The 22,273-nt window shown below is 48.3% G+C and overlaps 1 protein-coding gene across 6 annotated transcripts in view; it reads left to right on the forward strand.

Annotated features, from left to right (window-relative positions):
- Window positions 1-22,273, forward strand: part of cntln (centlein, centrosomal protein) — a 182,004-nt gene that overhangs the window by 42,567 nt on the left and 117,164 nt on the right. For all 6 annotated transcript variants that reach the window (XR_010459670.1, XM_065003822.1, XM_065003823.1 and 3 more), the window contains 2 exons: window positions 6,599-6,832; window positions 16,728-16,880. Coding sequence is in view for 5 of the 6 variants with exons in the window: in XM_065003822.1 (XP_064859894.1) it covers window positions 6,599-6,832; window positions 16,728-16,880 (387 nt within the window). In the remaining variant the exon portion in view is untranslated. The remainder of the gene's footprint in view (window positions 1-6,598; window positions 6,833-16,727; window positions 16,881-22,273) is intronic.

Raw genomic sequence — 22,273 nt, forward strand, 5'->3', positions numbered from 1 at the left:
ACGACATCACACACCACCACACGACATCACACTCAACCACACACCACCACACGACATCATACACCACCACACGACATCACACTCAACCACACACCACCACACGACATCACACTCAACCACACACCACCACACGACATCACACTCAACCATACACCACCACACGACATCACACTCAACCACACACCACCACACGACACATCACACATCAACCATACACCACCACACGACATCACACTCAACCCACACCACCACGACATCACACACCACCACACAACATCACACAACACACACCACCACAACATCACACACCACCACACGACATCACACTCAACCACACACCACCACACACATCACACTCAACCACACCACCACACGACATCACACTCACACACACCACCACACGACATCACACCACCAACCATCACACACCACCACACGACATCACACTCAACCACACACCACCACACGACATCACACTCAACCATACACCACCACACGACATCACACACCAACACACACACACCAACACGACATCACCACCACCACGACATCACACCACCACACGACATCACACTCAACCACACACCACCACACGACATCACACTCAACCATACACCACCACACGACATCACACTCAACCACACACCACCACACGACATCACACTCAACCACACACCACCACACGACATCACACTCAACCACACACCACCACGACATCACACTCAACCACACACCACCACATCACACTCAACCACACACACCAACGACATCACACCACCACACGACATCACACTCAACCACACCACCACACGACATCACACTCAACCACACACCACCACACGACATCACACTCAACCCACACCACCACACGACATCACACTCAACCACACACCACCACACGACATCACACCACACACCACCACACGACATCACACTCAACCACCACCACACGACATCACACTCAACCACACACCACCACACGACATCACACTCAACCATACACCACCACACGACATCACACTCAACCATACACCACCACACGACATCACACTCAACCACACACCACCACACGACATCACACTCAACCATACACCACCACACGACATCACACTCAACCACACACCACCACACGACATCACACTCAACCACACACCACCACACGACATCACACTCAACCACACCACCACACGACATCACACTCAACCATACACCACCACACGACATCACACTCAACCACACACCACCACACGACATCACACTCAACCACACACCACCACACGACATCACACTCAACCACACACCACCACACGACATCACACTCAACCACACACCACCACACGACATCACACACACCACACACATCACACTCAACCACACCACCACACGACATCACACTCACACACACCACACCATCACACTCAACCACACACCACACGACATCATCAACCACACACCACCACACACATCACACTCAACCACACCACCACACGACATCACACTCAACCACACACCACCACACGACATCACACTCAACCACACACCACCACACGACATCACACTCAACCACACACCACCACCACACGACATCACACTCAACCACACACCACCACACGACATCACACTCAACCACACACCACCACACACACTCAACCACACACCACCACACGACATCACACTCAACCACACACCACCACACGACATCACACTCAACCACACACCACCACACGACATCACACTCAACCACACACCACCACACGACATCACACTCAACCACACACCACCACACGACATCACACTCAACCACACACCACCACACGACATCACACTCAACCACACACCACCACACGACATCACACACCACCACACAACATCACACTCAACCACACACCACCACACGACATCACACTCAACCACACACCACCACACGACATCACACTCAACCACACACCACCACACGACATCACACTCAACCACACACCACCACACGACATCACACTCAACCACACACCACCACACGACATCACACTCAACCACACACCACCACACGACATCACACTCAACCACACACCACCACACGACATCACACTCAACCACACACCACCACACGACATCACACTCAACCACACACCACCACACGACATCACACTCAACCACACACCACCACACGACATCACACTCAACCACACACCACCACACGACATCACACTCAACCACACACCACCACACGACATCACACTCAACCACACACCACCACACGACATCACACTCAACCACACACCACCACACGACATCACACTCAACCACACACCACCACACGACATCACACTCAACCATACACCACCACACGACATCACACTCAACCACACACCACCACACGACATCACACTCAACCACACCACCACACACACACACATCACACTCAACCACACACCACCACACGACATCACACTCAACCACACACCACCACACGACATCACACTCAACCACACACCACCACACGACATCACACTCAACCACACACCACCACACGACATCACACTCAACCACACACCACCACACGACATCACACTCAACCACACACCACCACACGACATCACACTCAACCACACACCACCACACGACATCACACTCAACCACACACCACCACACAACATCACACTCAACCACTCCACCACACGACATCACACACCACCACACGACATCACACTCAACCACACACCACCACACGACATCACACTCAACCATACACCACCACACGACATCACACTCAACCATACACCACCACACGACATCACACTCAACCATACACCACCACACGACATCACACTCAACCATACACCACCACACGACATCACACTCAACCATACACCACCACACGACATCACACTCAACCACACACCACCACACGACATCACACTCAACCACACACCACCACACGACATCACACAACCACACCACCACACGACATCACACTCAACCATACACCACCACACGACATCACACTCAACCACCACACCACCACACGACATCACACTCAACCACACACCACCACACGACATCACACTCAACCACACACCACACATCACATCATACACCACCACACGACATCACACTCAACCACACACCACCACACGACATCACACTCAACCATACACCACCACACGACATCACACTCAACCATACACCACCACACGACATCACACTCAACCATACACCACCACACGACAACACTCACACTACCAACCATCACACTCAACCACACACCACCACACGACATCACACTCAACCACACACCACCACACGACATCACACTCAACCATACACTACCACACGACATCACACTCAACCATACACCACCACACGACATCACACTCAACCATACACCACCACACGACATCACACTCAACCATACAATACCACACGACATCACACTCAACCATACACCACCACACGACATCACACTCAACCATACAATACCACACGACATCACACTCAACCATACAATACATACACACGACATCACACTCAACCATACAATACCACACAACATCACACTCAACCAGTCCCCCTAACATTCTAACAAACATGACCACAACCGAGACACCAGCTCCTATCAGTAAAATCACCATGAAATCACTAAAAACCACATCACCACCCCCCCCAAAACCACATCACCAACACCCCCAAAACCACATCACCAACCCCCAAACCACATCACCACCCCCCAAAAACACATCACCACCCCCCAAAACCACATCACCAACCCCCAATACCACATCACCCCCCAAAACCACTTCACCCCTAACAAACCACATCACCACCCCACCAAAACCACATCAAACCACATCACCACCCCCAAAACCACATCACCACATCACTAACCCCCAAAACCACATCACCACCCCCCAATACCACATCACCACCCCCAAAACCACATCATCACCCCGCCAAAACCACATCACCACCCCCACCAAAAATCCCCACATCAAACCACATCACCACCCCCCAAAACCACATCACCACTTCACCACCCCCAAAACCACATCACCAACCTCCCAAAACCACATCACCACCCCACCAATACCACATCACCACCCCGCCAATACCACATCACCACCCCGCCAATACCACATCACCACCCCCTAAAACCACATCACCAACCCCCAGAACCACATCACCAACCCCCAAAACCACATCACCACCCCACCAATACCACATCACCTCCCCCAAAACCACATCATCAATCCCCCAAAACCACATCACCAACCCCCAAAACCACATCACCAACCCCCAAAACCACATCACCACCCCGCCAATACCACATCACCACCCCGCCAATACCACATCACCACCCCGCCAATACCACATCACCACCCCGCCAAACCACATCACCACCCCCTAAAACCACATCACCACCCCCAAAACCACATCACCACCCCTAAAACCACATCACCACCCCCCAAAACCACATCACCACCCCCTAAAACCACATCACCACCCCCTAAAACCACATCACCACCCCACCAATACCACTTCACCCCCCTAAAACCACATCACCACCCCACCAATACCACTTCACCCCCTAAAACCACATCACCACCCCCTAAAACCACATCACCACCCCGCTAAAACCACATCACCAATACCACTTCACCCCCCCCTAAAACCACATCACCAACCCGCCAAAACCACATCACCACCCCCCTAAAACCACATCACCACCCCGCTAAAACCACATTACATTTACATTTACATTTAAGTCATTTAGCAGACGCTCTTATCCAGAGCGACTTACAAATTGGTGCATTCACCTTATGACATCCAGTGGAACAGTAGTGCATCTAAATCTTTTAAGGGGGGGGGGTGAGAGGGATTACTTTATCCTATCCTAGGTATTCCTTAAAGAGGTGGGGTTTCAGGTGTCTCCGGAAGGTGGTGATTGACTCCGCTGTCCTGGCGTCGTGAGGGAGTTTGTTCCACCATTGGGGGGCCAGAGCAGCGAACAGTTTTGACTGGGCTGAGCGGGAACTGTACTTCCTCAGTGGTAGGGAGGCGAGCAGGCCAGAGGTGGATGAACGCAGTGCCCTTGTTTGGGTGTAGGGCCTGATCAGAGCCTGGAGGTACTGAGGTGCCGTTCCCCTCACAGCTCCGTAGGCAAGCACCATGGTCTTGTAGCGGATGCGAGCTTCAACTGGAAGCCAGTGGAGAGAGCGGAGGAGCGGGGTGACGTGAGAGAACTTGGGAAGGTTGAACACCAGACGGGCTGCGGCGTTCTGGATGAGTTGTAGGGGTTTAATGGCACAGGCAGGGAGCCCAGCCAACAGCGAGTTGCAGTAATCCAGACGGGAGATGACGAGTGCCTGGATTAGGACCTGCGCCGCTTCCTGTGTGAGGCAGGGTCGTACTCTGCGGATGTTGTAGAGCATGAACCTACAGGAACGGGCCACCGCCTTGATGTTAGTTGAGAACGACAGGGTGTTGTCCAGGATCACGCCAAGGTTCTTAGCGCTCTGGGAGGAGGACACAATGGAGTTGTCAACCGTGATGGCGAGATCATGGAACGGGCAGTCCTTCCCCGGGAGGAAGAGCAGCTCCGTCTTGCCGAGGTTCAGCTTGAGGTGGTGATCCGTCATCCACACTGATATGTCTGCCAGACATGCAGAGATGCGATTCGCCACCTGATCATCAGAAGGGGGAAAGGAGAAGATTAATTGTGTGTCGTCTGCATTGTGTGTCGTCTGCATAGCAATGATAGGAGAGACCATGTGAGGTTATGACAGAGCCAAGTGACTTGGTGTATAGCGAGAATAGGAGAGGGCCTAGAACAGAGCCCTGGGGGACACCAGTGGTGAGAGCACGTGGTGTGGAGACCCCCCCCCCAAAACCACATCATCAACCCCCCAAAACCACATCACCACCCCACCAATACCACATCACCACCCCGCCAATACCACATCATCAACCCCCCCAAAACCACATCACCACCCCGCCAAAACCACATCACCACCCCCTAAAACCACATCAACAACCCCCAAAACCACATCAACAACCCCCAAAACCACATCACCACCCCCTAAAACCACATCACCAACCCCCAAAACCACATCACCAACCCCTAATACCACATCACCACCCCGCCAAAACCACATCACCACCCCCCTAAAACCACATCAACAACCCCCCAGAACCACATCACCTTAAGGCAAGCTGACAATGTGTTGTCTTTACAGTGGTAATACAGTGAGGCAGTAAACATGTTCTCTCTTCAGAAGTTCAACGTTGTGCCAATCTCATGGTTGCCAACCCATTCACTGTAAGCCCTGTCTGTAACAGGAGTTTCTGTGTGGAGAGGTGGTGGGACAAACATGGATAAAAAATCTGTCCAGTTGGTTTTACACTTTCCACTACTCTCCCACTTTCTCCTTCACCCCCTTTTTCCTTCTCTCTCTCCCTCCCTCCTTCCAGATGATCATAGCATCTGTCCTCTCGTCTTCTCCATGGAAATAGGAGAACGATCGTTGTCACGACTCTCTGTCCCGTCAGCACCCGATGTGATGAGTGTTTCTTTTTTCTCTCCCTCCTCTACTTGTGGCCACAGCTCTACAACGAGCTGAGCATATGTTACCAGGCGCTCAAATCCAACGAGGGCCAGCTCCGCCAGAGTCACGTCGCCCTGACAACCCAGCTGGGCCAGAAGGAACAGCAGATTGTGCAGCTCCAAGGCCAGCTACAGCAGCAACAACAACAGCAGACACACAACCAGCAGCAGCTTCCACAGACCATGGCCCCAGCCGGTCCCCCAGCCAGGCAGACCAACTCTAAACACTTTGAGGTGAGCTGTCAGAGGTTTGAGCTAGAGGCAAGTTGAAGACATTTTGCGTCACACTTCTCAGGGATTATATTGAGAGTGCTGTACAGCCAGAGGCAGTGAACTGAGTGTCCATATTGTCTACCTCAGAAGTTCTTCATTGCAGACAGATCTGTGTGTGTGTGTGTTTATGCACGCCACTGCATGCACTTTCACACTTTTAGTATTGCCTGATGAAATAATGAATGTTTGTTTTGACCCATGTCACGTCTAAGTTGTTTATAATGGTCCAGCACTTACACCACCCTTGATATAGACATACGTCTAATCTCCGACCCCCTGACACTCAACCAGTGTATAATTATTGTCCGGCCTGGCAGGAGTGTGTGGGTGGTGATATGCCTACCATAGCCCGTTGTGGGGGTGGTCTTTAGAGACAGAGAGATGCTTATCAGGCGCTTGGCTTGATATCCAGCCCACCCTTGATCTTCTGATCTTCCCATTTCTGTTCAAGCCCAATGTCAGTGTCTTTCATGTAGATTTCTGATCTCTCTCCTCTCTTGGGGCTCTCTCTCTCTCTCTCTCTCTCTCTCTCTCTCTCTCTCTCTTTCTCCTCCCACCAATGTCTCTCTATCTAGACTGGGACTCAATTAAAAATTCTCTTCAGGTGATAGAATCATAGAAGCACATCCATTTTGCCATTCCCCTCTGCCCAGGTTTAATTGGAGATGGGTAATGGTGTTGAGTAGTGATGGTGTCAGCTCTCCCCCTTTCTCAACTCATACCCAGAGGGTAGAGAGTAACAAGATGCTGTCTGTCTGTCTGTCTGACCAGCTCCATCAACCAAAGTAGCGCTTAATATCTTTTAATGATGCGTTTATCAGTCATCCTCCCTATTGGTTAGACCACACATGGTCAATCACGGTCCATAGATCCACAACAGTAGCAAGACAATATCAGGCTGTCGTATTGCTGATCTAGGATCAGGTCTACCCTGGCCATGTAATCTTATTGATTTATAATCTAAAGGTAAAACTGATCCTAGACCAGCCCTCCTACTCTGAGATATGTTATACATACAGGTGCTGATCTGAGCAGGGTTACACCTTGCAGAACAGTTTTCTATTCGCTCCTTTACAAATTGATTGTGTTTGTCTAATTTGACGGGTGGTAATCCTCCAGATAGCATCGCCCCGGACAGGAAGTCAGAAGATATCAGTGCAAATGTTAAGTGAGTTACAATTGCCTCTGTCTCACTTAACCCTGTTAATTCAGCCGAATGAATGCTGAAATATAAATGGATCAATTAGCGAGCAATTAAGTCCAGCTATGCAGTGTTACCCCAGTAATTAATACTACGTTCTAGAGGAGACGCATTCCAGGCCGGTGTGTGGTGTGTGTGCATGCATGTTTATAACTGAGGGTTTTTGCGCGTGTGTGTTACAAGTCTTTGTGTGTGTGTGTGTTCTTTCGGACACTGCCAATACAAGGCACCCCTGTCTCTCAGTCTTCCACCCCAGTAAGCATCCGTCCATCCATCCATCCATCCATCCATCCATCCAATCCTCCATCATAAGAAACTCAGATCACATAATTTTCAGGCATTTTTATGCATAAAAACCGATGCGTGGCATCAATATTAAATAGTGTTTACCCAGAGCACATGTAGCCGGCGCCTGGGCTGCTTTGTCTCTTAACTTTCCTTACCTACTGACATCAAAGTGAACAGATCAGATTATCGTCCCAAGGTATCCCAGCCAGTCAGGAGGGAGAGGCCTCTCCGTTTCCCAGGCTATAATTGCACTGACAGGGCGTGTGTGTATTCCAGCGTAAATAGCTAATTCCATAACGACTTCCTCTCGCCGAACACCTGTTAAATTCTAATGCACCGGTTGTTAGCCGGAGATTTATTTTAATTTGAAATGTTTGGAAGTTACCTGTTGGAGATGATCAAAGTGCTGATGGCTGGGGGAGCGCCGGGCGGGGGGAGACTAGCGCCACACTCATTTGAATACGGGGAAAGAGAGGGAAGAGCGACGGCTTTGAACACTACTTTCTCGGAGGGAGGGAGAGGAAGGCAGGAGGAAGGGGGTGCAGGAGGTGAAAAAAACACCCATTGTGTGTTATGTTGCCATGCTCTGCTAGAGAACTACTGTCTGTCTTCTGTCTCCATGTCTGAAGTGGAGTTAACGCTTTCCAGCCAATGCTCAATGCTGCCTCTGGGACTTAGACTGAAGCAGGTCAAGTCTGAATAGGAATCAGTCTGTCTAGTAGTCAGACGATGTCAATCTGGACTTCAATCTTGTCTACTTTCTATAGCTACTGTAGTACCTCTGGTACCTTCATCTACACATTTGTACTGGAATGCAGAATTCAGGTGAAAGTTGTGTTAATGATTTGGAGTTGGGAAGTAGGTGAAATCTAGTTTTACATCTCCTTTTGATTGATCTCCATTTGTTTTGAAGGAACGGCCAGTGATCCTACTAAAACTTCCTCTTGTACAATAGTTGTATCCTTGTGAGAGTTTCTCACAACGAGCTTGCTAGTTCCTTGCTAGCCGTTCATCTAGATAGTTGGATGCCTTTGTGCCTTTATGTGAGTCAGCGTGTACACTGCAGACAGACCGAGACAGGTCTCCATAGAGTCTGGAAGATGGCCCTGTGCCCTGTTCTTCTATTCAGCCTGAAGGTTCTGGCTGTGGTCTGACAACCCAGCAGCCCATGTGACTCAGCTCAGCCACACACCAGCCTGGATGATGGGTTGCCAGGTTGGATCGAGCGGTTGCCAGATTGGCGGCTGCCACCGCAACCAAGTGATCAGTGGCCACCAGCAGAGTTTTGTAGCCATAGCTCAATCAGCCCACACTGTCACCACATTGCACATAGGGTAGCTAGGTACTGTTTCTCTGGCTGGCTACAGTAAAGCAGTGATTAGTAGAACCCACATTAGAATACATAGCAGACCTCAGGCTTTTCTGGACAGCCATCTAAATGAACAGTGACTTCTTAATTGTGTGGGAAGCCGTTCAAAGCAGAGCTCACTAGCGAAGCCCCTCATCAGCGTTGGAAATGAAGGAGGTGTGAAGATGAGGCTCTCAGTCAGTCCAATGAAGTTGGGGCTAGGTTGAAGAGGGGGATTTTAGGAGGACACCTACTGTCCTTTTCGTCAACTTGGAACTCGGCCCCCTATTCTCATATAGTGCACTACTTGTTGCCACTCTGAAGGGAATAGGGTGCTAGCATCCTTTTTTGTTCTTCATCAGACACACTGATGGGAAGCAGGAGGGTCCCAGTACGTGTGACTGTACCACATCAACACATAGACCGGCACTAACATAATGAAATGCTAAAGGAAACATTGAAATCCAGTCCCCCCCCCACTGCGTTAACAACACTTTTTCTCTCTTTCTTATTCTCCTATTTTCTTCTCACTAAGTAAAAGGTACTTTAGTTGCCTGGATCCTTCCCTCCTTTCCCTCGGCTATACAGCCATGGCTCTTCCTATAACATCTGCCTCCATCTAATCCTTGTTTAGTGTTAGTGAATCAGGCGCTGTCTGTCAGATCTTTAATTCAAGTATCACTCCCCACTCGCCCGCCGCTCTGTTCCGCCAGGGTCAGGTTTGGATGAGGAGAGGTGCTTCTTTTGATCAGCATCCTCATCCTCATCATCATCATCATACATGACATACCCCTGTATCCTGTGGGGTTATAGACCTAGTGAAGAATGGAAGATGTGTGTGTTTTTTTAATGTTTAGATGGTTAGTGATGGTGGACAGAGGCTCAGAGGGGAAAGCATTAATAGTTGGTTCTCAGATAGGATCTATGAAATCGTAATGCTACAAAAGCAGATTGATGGAAGTGGGAGCCGTGATGTCGGTTTGGAATTTAGAAACGTAACAGAATCGATTTACATGAAAACAGCCCAAAAATGATGAAGTGGAATGTGGAGCCTAATGGAAGGCAGAGCAATAGAGGGAAACTTTTGCCAGTTGTGGACTGAAAGCCATTTTGTTGCAACCTACGTTAAAGCTACCTTCATTTAAATAGAGCCATGTTTTTCCATTTTCTCCATCATTTAATGACTTTGACTTCATACTTTGTGTCATAATGAATTTATTTGTAGTGTGTGCGACCCCCGTGGGAATGGAACCCACGACCCTGGCGTGGCTAGTGCCACGCTCTCACCAAGTGAACCACCCAGAGTCAGGGCTCTGTGTCTGGCAGCAGATGAGAGCCCATATATTAGACCTGAGACAGTAATGACATGGACTCAACATGGACTCCAGTGTTGTGATTTAATAGCTCAAGTGGTCTCATTAGAAGGGAGCCCTGTGTACTGCAGCTCTCCTCATTAACCAACCACTGCCATGTGCTGCAGGCACACAGGTCAGACAGACTGTGTGGGAGGACCCAGCAGCACTGCACACACACACACACACACACACACACACACACACACACACACACACACACACACACACACACACACAATACACACACTGCCCCTGTCTTGTCCTTCCATTAGGTCCTCCAGCACAACCCACTTCCACTCAGGAACCACCATCCAGACTAACATAGCCCACTGCATCTGAACTGGGGGGTTACACAAACACACCCCCATGCGCCCTCCAGTACCCCCTAACTCCACCACAATCCCCCGTCCCGTCCATGCGTTACCCTAGCCTACCTCTCCAACAGCATCGGAGACACAGACAGAGAGACCCCGGCGTTGCCACAGATGTGAGGTAGGGCCTGCCCTGGTTATAGCTGCTCCATAATTAACAGTGATCAGATTTGTTTTGTGGCATAAATGGTGCATGTGTAGAACATTAGCCATGGCACTGCTCATTTAAATTCAGCTGAAGGGCTCAGCAGCAGACGGGTCACGAGCTTCAGGGAGCACAATCACAAGCCTCCTCCATATGTTCCTGCCGCATCTTACCAGGGCCACGAGCGCCAGATAAGTTCCCAGAAGAACCTAATCGTGTTCGGTAATTACAGCGCGCCTCTCTCTCTCTCTCTTTTTCCCCTCTCCCCCTCCCCTCCCTCCTCCCCCCTTCCTCTCCCCTCCCTCCTTTCATCCCTCCTCTCATCCCTCCCCGTTCTCTTCTGCTTTGGCTTAGAAAACGAGGGAGGAAAGAACTAAAACAGTCCCTCATCAGATAATTTGTAAATTGCTTTACGTGGCCGATGCCGACCGAAAAAACTCTGGTTGGTTGTTCTTCTTCTTTTTTTCCCCTCCATCCGACTGAGCTAGAAATTATAAATAATTGTAACAGATGTAGCAATATGGCCAGCCTCCAATAAACGAGGCCCCAGATAATTTGGCCGACCCCTTCTGACAGGCCAATTTAATAAAATGTGAACAAAATCTTCCACCGCTAATAATTTATCATCCCCTCTCCCCGTTGGTTAAAGTGAATTACCCCGACAGTTAACAAGGTCACACCCAGATGCCAAGCGACTCGCAACAAGGCTGCTACTCCTGATGATGGGATCAGGAACCATCGAGAGGTGATGACAGCGCTGGTGTTATTTCTTTCATTACCTGTGATCCTAGAAAAACACACACACAGGTGCCAAAGCCCTACTTGTCAGTCTGAAGTTTTTATACGCTATCATGGAATGTGGTGTGTGTGTTATAGAGGTTGAGGTATGATTTTTCATCGCCGATACCGATTATTGGGGGACCAAAAAAAGCCGATGCTGATTAATCGGACGATTTTTTAAATCTATTTGTAATAATGACAATTACAACAATACTGAATGAACACTTATTTTAACTTAATATAATACGTCAATAAAATCAATTTAGCCTCAAATAAATAATGAAACATGTTCAATTTGGTTTAAATAATGCAAAAACAAAGTGTTGGAGAAGAAAGTAAAAGTGCAATATGTGCCATGTAAGAAAGCTAACGTTTAAGTTCCTTGCTCAGAACATGAGAACATATGAAAGCTGGTGGTTCCTTTTAACATGAGTCTTCAATATTCCCAGGTAAGAAGTTTTAGGTTGTAGTTATTATAGGAATTATAGGACTATTTCCCTCTATACCATTTGTATTTCATTAACCTTTGACTATTGGATGTTCTTATAGGCACTTTAGTATTGCCAGTGTAACAGTATAGCTTCCGTCCCTCTCCTCGCTCCTACCTGGGCTCGAACCAGGAACACAACGACAACAGCCACCCTCGAAGCAGCGTTACCCATGCAGAGCAAGGGGAACAACTACTCCAAGTCTTAGAGCGAGTAACGCTGAAACGCTATTAGCGCGCACCCCGCTAACTAGCTAGCCATTTCACATCGGTTACACCAGCCTCATCTCAGGAGTTGATAGGCTTGAAGTCATAAACAGCGCAATGCTTGACGCACAACAAAGAGCTGCTGGCAAAACGCTCGAAAGTGCTGTTTGAATGAATGCTTACGAGCCTGCTGGTGCCTACCACCACTCAGTCAGACTGCTCTATCAAATCATAGACTAGGTTATAACATAATAACACACAGAAATACGAGCCTTAGGTCATTAATATGGTCGAATCTGGAAACTATCATCTCGAAAACAAGACGTTTATTCTTTCAGTGAAATACGGAACCGTTCCGTATTTTATCTAAGGGGTGGCATCCATTAGTCTAAATATTCCTGTTACATTGCACAACCTTCAATGTTATGTCATAATTACGTAAAATTCTGGCAAATTAGACGGCCCAAACTGTTGCATATATGCTGACTCTGCGGGCAATGAACGCAATTGAAGTGACACAATTTCACCTGGTTAATATTGCCTGCTAACCTGGATTTCTTTTAGCTAAATATGCAGGTTTAAAAATATATACTTCTGTGTATTGATTTTAAGAAAGGCATTGATGTTCATGGTTAGGTTCACATTGGAGCAACGATACGCACCGCATCAATTATATGCCCCTGAACGAGGCAGTTAACCCACCGTTCCTAGGCCGTCATTGAAAATAAGAATGTGTTCTTAACTTGTGGTGTCCAAAAATACCGATTTCTGATTGTTATGAAAACTTGAATCGGCCATTCCAATTAATTGGTCGACCTCTAGTGTGTTAGCGCCTGGTATAGAAGGAAGTGGTAGGTATAGAAGGAAGTGGTAGGTATAGAAGGAAGTGGTAAGTGTAGAAGGAAGTGGTAGGTGTAGAAGGAAGTGGTAGGTGTAGAAGGAAGTGGTAGGTATAGAAGGAAGTGGTAGGTATAGAAGGAAGTGGTAGGTATAGAAGGAAGTGGTAGGTATAGAAGGAAGTGGTAGGTATAGAAGGAAGTGGTAGGTGTAGAAGGAAGTGGTAGGTATAGAAGGAAGTGGTAGGTATAGAAGGAAGTGGTAGGTGTAGAAGGAAGTGGTAGGTGTAGAAGGAAGTGGTAGGTATAGAAGGAAGTGGTAGGTGTAGAAGGAAGTGGTAGGTGTAGAAGGAAGTGGTAGGTGTAGAAGGAAGTGGTAGGTGTAGAAGGAAGTGGTAGGTGTAGAAGGAAGTGGTAGGTGTAGAAGGAAGTGGTAGGTATAGAAGGAAGTGGTATGTATAGAAGGAAGGAAGTGGTATGTATAGAAGGAAGGAAGTGGTATGTATAGAAGGAAGTGGTAGGTATAGAAGGAAGTGGTATGTATAGAAGGAAGGAAGTGTATGTATAGAAGGAAGGAAGTGGTATGTATAGGAAGGAAGTGGTATGTGTATAAGGAAGTGGTAGGTATAGAAGGAAGTGGTAGGTATAGAAGGAAGTGGTATGTATAGAAGGAAGTGGTAGGGAAGGAAAAAGTGGTAGGTATAGAAGGAAGTGGTAGGTGTCAGAAGGAAGTGGTAAGTATAGAAGGAAGTGGTAGGTATAGAAGGAAGTGGTATGTATAGAAGGAAGGAAGTGGTATGTATAGAAGGAAGGAAGTGGTATGTATAGAAGGAAGTGGTAGGTGTAGAAGGAAGTGGTAGGTATAGAAGGAAGTGGTAGGTATAGAAGGAAGTGGTATGTATAGAAGGAAGTGGTAGGTATAGAAGGAAGTGGTAGGTGTAGAAGGAAGTGGTAGGTATAGAAGGAAGTGGTAGGTGTAGAAGGAAGTGGTAGGTATAGAAGGAAGTGGTAGGTATAGAAGGAAGTGGTAGGTGTAGAAGGAAGTGGTAGGTGTAGATGGAAGTGGTAGGTATAGAAAGAAGTGGTAGGTATAGAAGGAAGTGGTAGGTGTAGAAGGAAGTGGTAGGTGTAGAAGGAAGTGGTGGTTTTTTTTCAAATCAAGGCCTATAAGCTGGAATGTTTTAATTGGATCCCATTTAAAATATATATCTATATATAAATACTAATAATTGGTTCTCAAAATACAAACCTTGTTTGTAGAAGGAAGTGGTAGGTGTAGAAGGAAGTGGTAGGTATAGAAGGAAGTGGTATGTATAGAAGGAAGGAAGTGGTATGTATAGAAGGAAGGAAGTGGTATGTATAGAAGGAAGTGGTAGGTATAGAAGGAAGTGGTATGTATAGAAGGAAGTGGTAGGTATAGAAGGAAGTGGTATGTATAGAAGGAAGTGGTAGGTATAGAAGGAAGTGGTAGGTATAGAAGGAAATGGTAGGTGTAGCACTCTCTGGCTAGCTCAATGCATTATTTAATGCTCACCTTTTTATATAGGGTCGTCAAGGATGAGGGGAGAGGTGGCAACGCATAGTATGGTTGCATATGTTAAGGTCGTGTGTGTGTGTGTGTGTGTATGTGTGTTCCACCTGCCTGTTATGTTAAGACCATGTTCCTCATCATTAATTGTGTATGACAAAGAAAGCCCAGGCAGGCTCTGCATATAAACCACTGCCCCCGAGGACTGTCCTTATCTACGCACACACACACACACACTGGCCATATGAGGTAAAACACATGACGAGGAGAAAAGTGGGGACAAGATAAGGCTTTCTTTGAGGTCACATAAAGAACTGGATTACAGTACCCTGTTAGGTAACAGGAAGTATTGATGTTACAGTAGCTACAGTAACAGCTTACCTTGTACACTTCTAGAAGTACTGGCAACGTAGTTGGGGCTGCAGCGTATGATTATTATGTTATTAGAATAGGGACAGGGACCGGTACAAACAAATTGAATAAACAAGCGCCTGTATAGATGGGCTTCTCTAAACGTCTATATTATGAACATGTTCCTCAATGTCACACTTCTCACCCCAATAATAAGTCTGAACCCCCCCCCCCCCCTTCCTCCCCTCCCTCTCCCATCACACTAAGGGGACAATCTGGCCAGTGGCGTCTGTCCATCCATCATCCTCTCTGGGCGGCTGTGGGGCCTGGCCTCCTAGCCTCCTGCACACGCTCACAGACACTCCCGTTCGCCCTTGTCTCCCTGCTTTGTTTCGGTGGTCCTGTGGTGTGTGTGTGTGGGGGGGCGGTTTGCCGTGGTGTGTTGGGGAGCGTTAATTGACTGGGCTGGTAGGTGGTGATAAATAGATAGGTCCTTGATAGGGAACGTCTCTCACACCTGGAGTTGAGTTCAGACCGCTGTCCCCTCCTCGTTGGAGCTTCCAGTTCCCAGCTTACATGCGTCTGGATGTTTACTGCACAACCTTCAAGCTTTAGGTACAGGTACAAGGTCAGGCTCAAGTCTAAGATCAGGGTTTAGTTGAGGATTAGTTTGAACTTTTCATGTTTTTTTCACACAATTCTTTTTCTTCTCTCAAATTCAAATCAAGGCCTATAAGCTGGAATGTTTTAATTGGATCCCATTTAAAAATATATATCTATATATAAATACTAATAATTGGTTCCCAAAATACAACTTTCACCTTTGTCATTTCCCAGAGGCTGCTGGGTCCTCCTACGTAGTCTGTAATGCTATTGTAAAATACTGTTTTTCTTGTCACCTTATCTGAATATCTGGGTCTAGTGCGGTGGATCATGTGGATGTGCTTGGCCTTTTACAGGAGCAGACTCTGTATGACTCTCCAGATCAGGAACTCAGTGGAGAGGAGGCCCCACCCTCAACCTGTAGCCCGGTCCCACAGGAGCCCCCGGGGCCCCCAGACACATCGCTGGCCCTCAGCCCCTCCAGGGGCCAACACACTGGGAGACGGCAGGTGGGTCAGCTACTATGCAGACACACACACACACACACACACACACACACACACACACACACACACACACACAGAGACTCACCCTAGTCCGGTAGGAGACGGCTACTGGGGAGACAAGGACAAGTTACAGCGAATCATGTGATTAATTTGATCCATTCTCTGGCAGCCGTAGTCCTACCCCCCCCTCCTCCCCGGGCCGGCGTGTGCTGTGGGTTTCATGCATGCCTGGGGCTCAGGCACTGGCTGATTTACCACATTAGGCTTCCGATCGTTCAAGTTCCAACCACTCACTATTTTGACTAATATGTTTTTAGATAACACTCCAAATCTGCCATACAGACACACATTGATAAAGGACTTTGTAGGCAGCAAAAAAATTATGTGTCACTTTTGCTTCCACTTAGGCTTTTTAACATGAATACAGGCCAAAGCATCCTTGACATCTCTTTAGAGAGAGGGTCATACAGCATACAGCACCATGACGGGCCCAGCTGTACCAGTCTGTCTCTATCCTGTCTGCCAGAGGAGTCTCCCGTTACACACCTGGGTGGGTGGTGTTAACACCCAGCTATGAGATGAACAGACATTCCATTAGTCCGGCCCTCTCTTCTCCACTCCACCTGGACAGGGGCCTGGCCCTAGAACCTTATCTGATCTGACGTTGGAGGAAATACTGACCCTGACACACACACAGCGCACGCACACACACACCACACACACATACACTCACGCGCTGGCCAGCGTTCACACACAACCTTCAGCCACTCTGCCCACATCACACTGTTTTTTTGTTGTTGTCACTTTCCCTCCAGCCTCCAGTCCATATCAGTCAAACCATTATAGGGGCTGTACTTTAGCATGTCTTGTGTGTTAGTTTATGTACAACACTCTCTCCTGGTTCTTCCCTGCTCCTCTTAATGTCTCTTAATGTCTCTTAATGTCTCTTAATGTCCCTTTTAAAACCTTTTAGTACCTGTTGCTTTTTTTTGCATCCTGAAAAGCACCGAGTGGGTCTTTGAATGGCCCATATAGCTGTGGGTGTGTGTGGGGGCGCGTGTTTGTGTGTGGCTTACAATATATCCCATTCACATCACCCGGGTCCTGAACAAGTCGTGCTTTGAGAGCCCTGGCTGGCGCTGCTACACACATGACACGGTGCTGCCATCATAAAGAACTCCATTGATGACAGTGTGACCCCACCAGTCTCTCTCTCCACTCACAGGGAGATGGAGAGAGTGGAGGGAGGGGTGAGGAGGGGGGTCTATGGAGTGCCTCTCCAACGTGGAGCTGGGGTCATCAACCGTTCAGGAAATAACATACTTTTATTTCTCGCACTCTCTCCTTCTGGTAACGCATCTCTCTTATTCTCTCTACTTTCTCTCTCTTTCTCTACTCTCTCTCTCTCTCTCTCTCTCTATCTGTTTGTGGAGCCATTACGGGGTGCATGGCACAGGCAGGTCGTGGCCCCTAGCCAGCTGTCGAGACGAGATGAGGGCACATCTTCATCTTCCTTACGCCTTCGCCTTTTTTGTTTTGTCCTCAGGCTGTGTGTGTGTGTGTGTGTGTGTGTGTGTGTGTGTGTGTGTCTCGATGGCTCGGGCACGAGTTGTGGCTGGCCCAGCATTAAAGAGATAACGGCGTGTTCCTCCATAACAAGTCGTTTCGTAGTACACACACACATCTTCATCTGGACCTGTTGAAGGACAGACGGCAGACGGGCTGTCCAACTGGAGGAGAGGAGCATCTGCACCCACAGCCTTTCATCGATCACTGTGTGTCCCTCTATCCAGTCCTTCACTGTCTGTTCACTCTGTGTTGTGTGACTTACACATGATGCAAATGGATGTTCTCCAGCTGACCCCACAAACATGAATATTATCAGACTTGCATTTCAGTCCAGGTGGAATTTCTGTCTCCAGCTTTATTTGGGTTTTGATGAAGGGTATATGGTTTGATAACACCTGAAAGATAATTCAAACCTCTTATGATTAGTGCTTGATCAGATATGATCATTCCACACATAGCCCCTATACACACTCTATACCCCCCCTACACACACTCTATACCCCCCTACACACACACACACACAAACACTCTATACCCCCTACACACACTCTATACCCCCCCCACTATTCTCCCTACCACACACACTATACACACACACTATACCCCCCTACACACACTCTATACCCCCTACACACACTCTATACCCCCCTACTACACACACTCTATACACCCCTACACACACACTCTATACCCCCTACACACACTCTATACCCCCCCTACACACACTCTATACCCCCTACACACACACACTATACCCCCTACACACACTCTATACCCCCTACACACACTCTATACCCCTACACACACACTATACCCCCTACACACACACTATACCCCCTACACACACACTATACCCCCCTACACACACACTATACACCTCTACACACACTCTATACCCCCTACACATACACTATACCCCCTACACATACACTATACCCCCTACACACACACTATACCCCCTACAAACACTCTATACCCCCTACACACACTCTATTCCTCCCTACCACACACACTATACCCCCTACACACACACTATACCCCCCTATACACACTCTATACCCCCTACACACACTCTATACCCCCTACATACACACTATACACACACACTATACCCCCTACACACACACTATACCCCCATACATACACACTATACCCCCTACACACACTCTATACCCCCTACACACACACTATACCCCCACACACACACTCTATACCCCTACACACACACTCTATACCCCCTACACACACACTCTATACCCCCTACCACACACACTATACCCCTACACACACACACACACTATACCCCCTACACACACGCTATACCCCCTACACACACTCTATTCCTCCCTACCACACACACTATACCCCCTATACACACTCTATACCCCCCTACAAACACTCTATACCCCCTACACACACACTATACCCCCTACACTCTATACCCCCTACACACACTCTATTCCTCCCTACCACACACACTATACCCCCTACACACACACTATACCCCCTATACACACTCTATACCCCCCTACACACACTCTATACCCCTACACACACACTATACCCCCTACACACACACTATACCCCCTACACACACACTATACCCCCTACACACACACTATATCCCCCTACACACACACACTCTATACCCCCACACACACACACACACACACTATACCCCCTACCACACACACTATACCCCCTACACACACACACCCCCTACACACACACTATACCCCCTACACACACTCTATACCCCCCTACACACACTCTATTCCTCCCTACCACACACACTATACCCCCTATACACACTCTATACCCCCTACAAACACTCTATACCCCCTACACACACACTATTCCTCCCTACCACACACACTATTCCTCCCTACCACACACACTATACCCCCTACACACACACTATACCCCCTACACACACTCTATACCTCCCCTACACACACTCTATACCCCCTACACACACACATATTATACCCCCTACACACACACACACACACACTCTATACCTCCCTACACACACTCTATACCCCCTACACACACACACACACACACACTCTATACCCCCTACACACACTCTATACCCCCTACACACACTCTATACCCCTACACACACTATACCCCCTACACACACTCTATACCCCCTACACACACACACACACACTATACACACACACTCTATACCCCCATTATACCCCCTACACACTCTATACCCCCTACACACACACTATACCCCCTACACACACTCTATACCCCCCTACACACACTCTATACCCCTACACACACTCTATACCCCCTACACACACTCTATACCCCTACACACACTCTATATACCCCCTACACACACTCTATACCCCTACACACACACACACACACACACACACTCTATACCCCTACACACACTCTATACCCCCTACACACACACTCTATACCCCCTACACACACTCTATACCCCCTACACACACTCTATACCCCACACACACACACACACACACACACACACACACACACACACACACACACACACACACACACACACTCTATACCCCCTACACACACTCTATACCCCCTACACACACACACACTCTATACTCCCCCTACACACACTCTATACCCCCTACACACACACTCTATACCCCTACACACACTCTATACCCCCTACACACACTCTATACCCCCTACACACACACTATACCCCCTACACACACACTCTATACCCCCTACACACACTCTATACCCCCTACACACATTCTATACCCCCTACACACACACTATACCCCCTACACACACACTCTATATACCCCCCTACACACACTCTATACCTAGTACTATGCCCGCACTACACACACTCTATACCCCCTACACACACACTATACCAACTACACACAGTCTATACCCCCTACACACACTCTATACCCCCTACACACACTCTATACCCCCTACACACACTCTATACCCCCTACACACACTCTATACCCCCTACACACACTCTATACCCCCTACACACACACTATACCCCCTACACACACACTATACCCCCCTACACACACACTATACCCCCTACACACACACTATACCCCCTACACACACACACACTATACACTGTGCACACACTCTATACCCCCTACACATACACTATACCCCCCTACACACACTCTATACCCCCCCCCCTTATACCCCACACACACTCTATACCCCCTACACACACTCTATACCCCCCATACACACACTCTATACCCCCTACACACACACTATACCCCCTACACACACACTATACCCCCTACACACACACTATACCCCCTACACACACACTATACCCCCTACAAACACTCTATACCCCCTACACACACTCTATACCCCCACACACACTCTATTCCTCCCTACCACACACACTATACCCCCTACACACACACTATACCCCCTATACACACTCTATACCCCTACACACACTCTATACCCCCTACATACACACTATACCCCCATACACACACACTATACCCCCTACACACACGCTATACCCCCTACACACACTCTATTCCTCCCTACCACACACACGATACCCCCTATACACACTCTATACCCCCTACAAACACTCTATACCCCCTACACACACACTATACCCCCTACACTCTATACCCCCTACACACATTCTATTCCTCCCTACCACACACACTATACCCCTACACACACACTATACCCCCTATACACACTCTATACCCCCTACACACACTCTATACCCCCACACACACACACACTATACCCCCACACACACACACTATACCCCCTACACACACACTATACCCCCTACACACACA

Source organism: Oncorhynchus nerka, linkage group LG18 (genome assembly GCF_034236695.1).
Source record: "Oncorhynchus nerka isolate Pitt River linkage group LG18, Oner_Uvic_2.0, whole genome shotgun sequence".
NCBI classification, from domain to species: Eukaryota; Metazoa; Chordata; class Actinopteri; order Salmoniformes; family Salmonidae; genus Oncorhynchus; species Oncorhynchus nerka.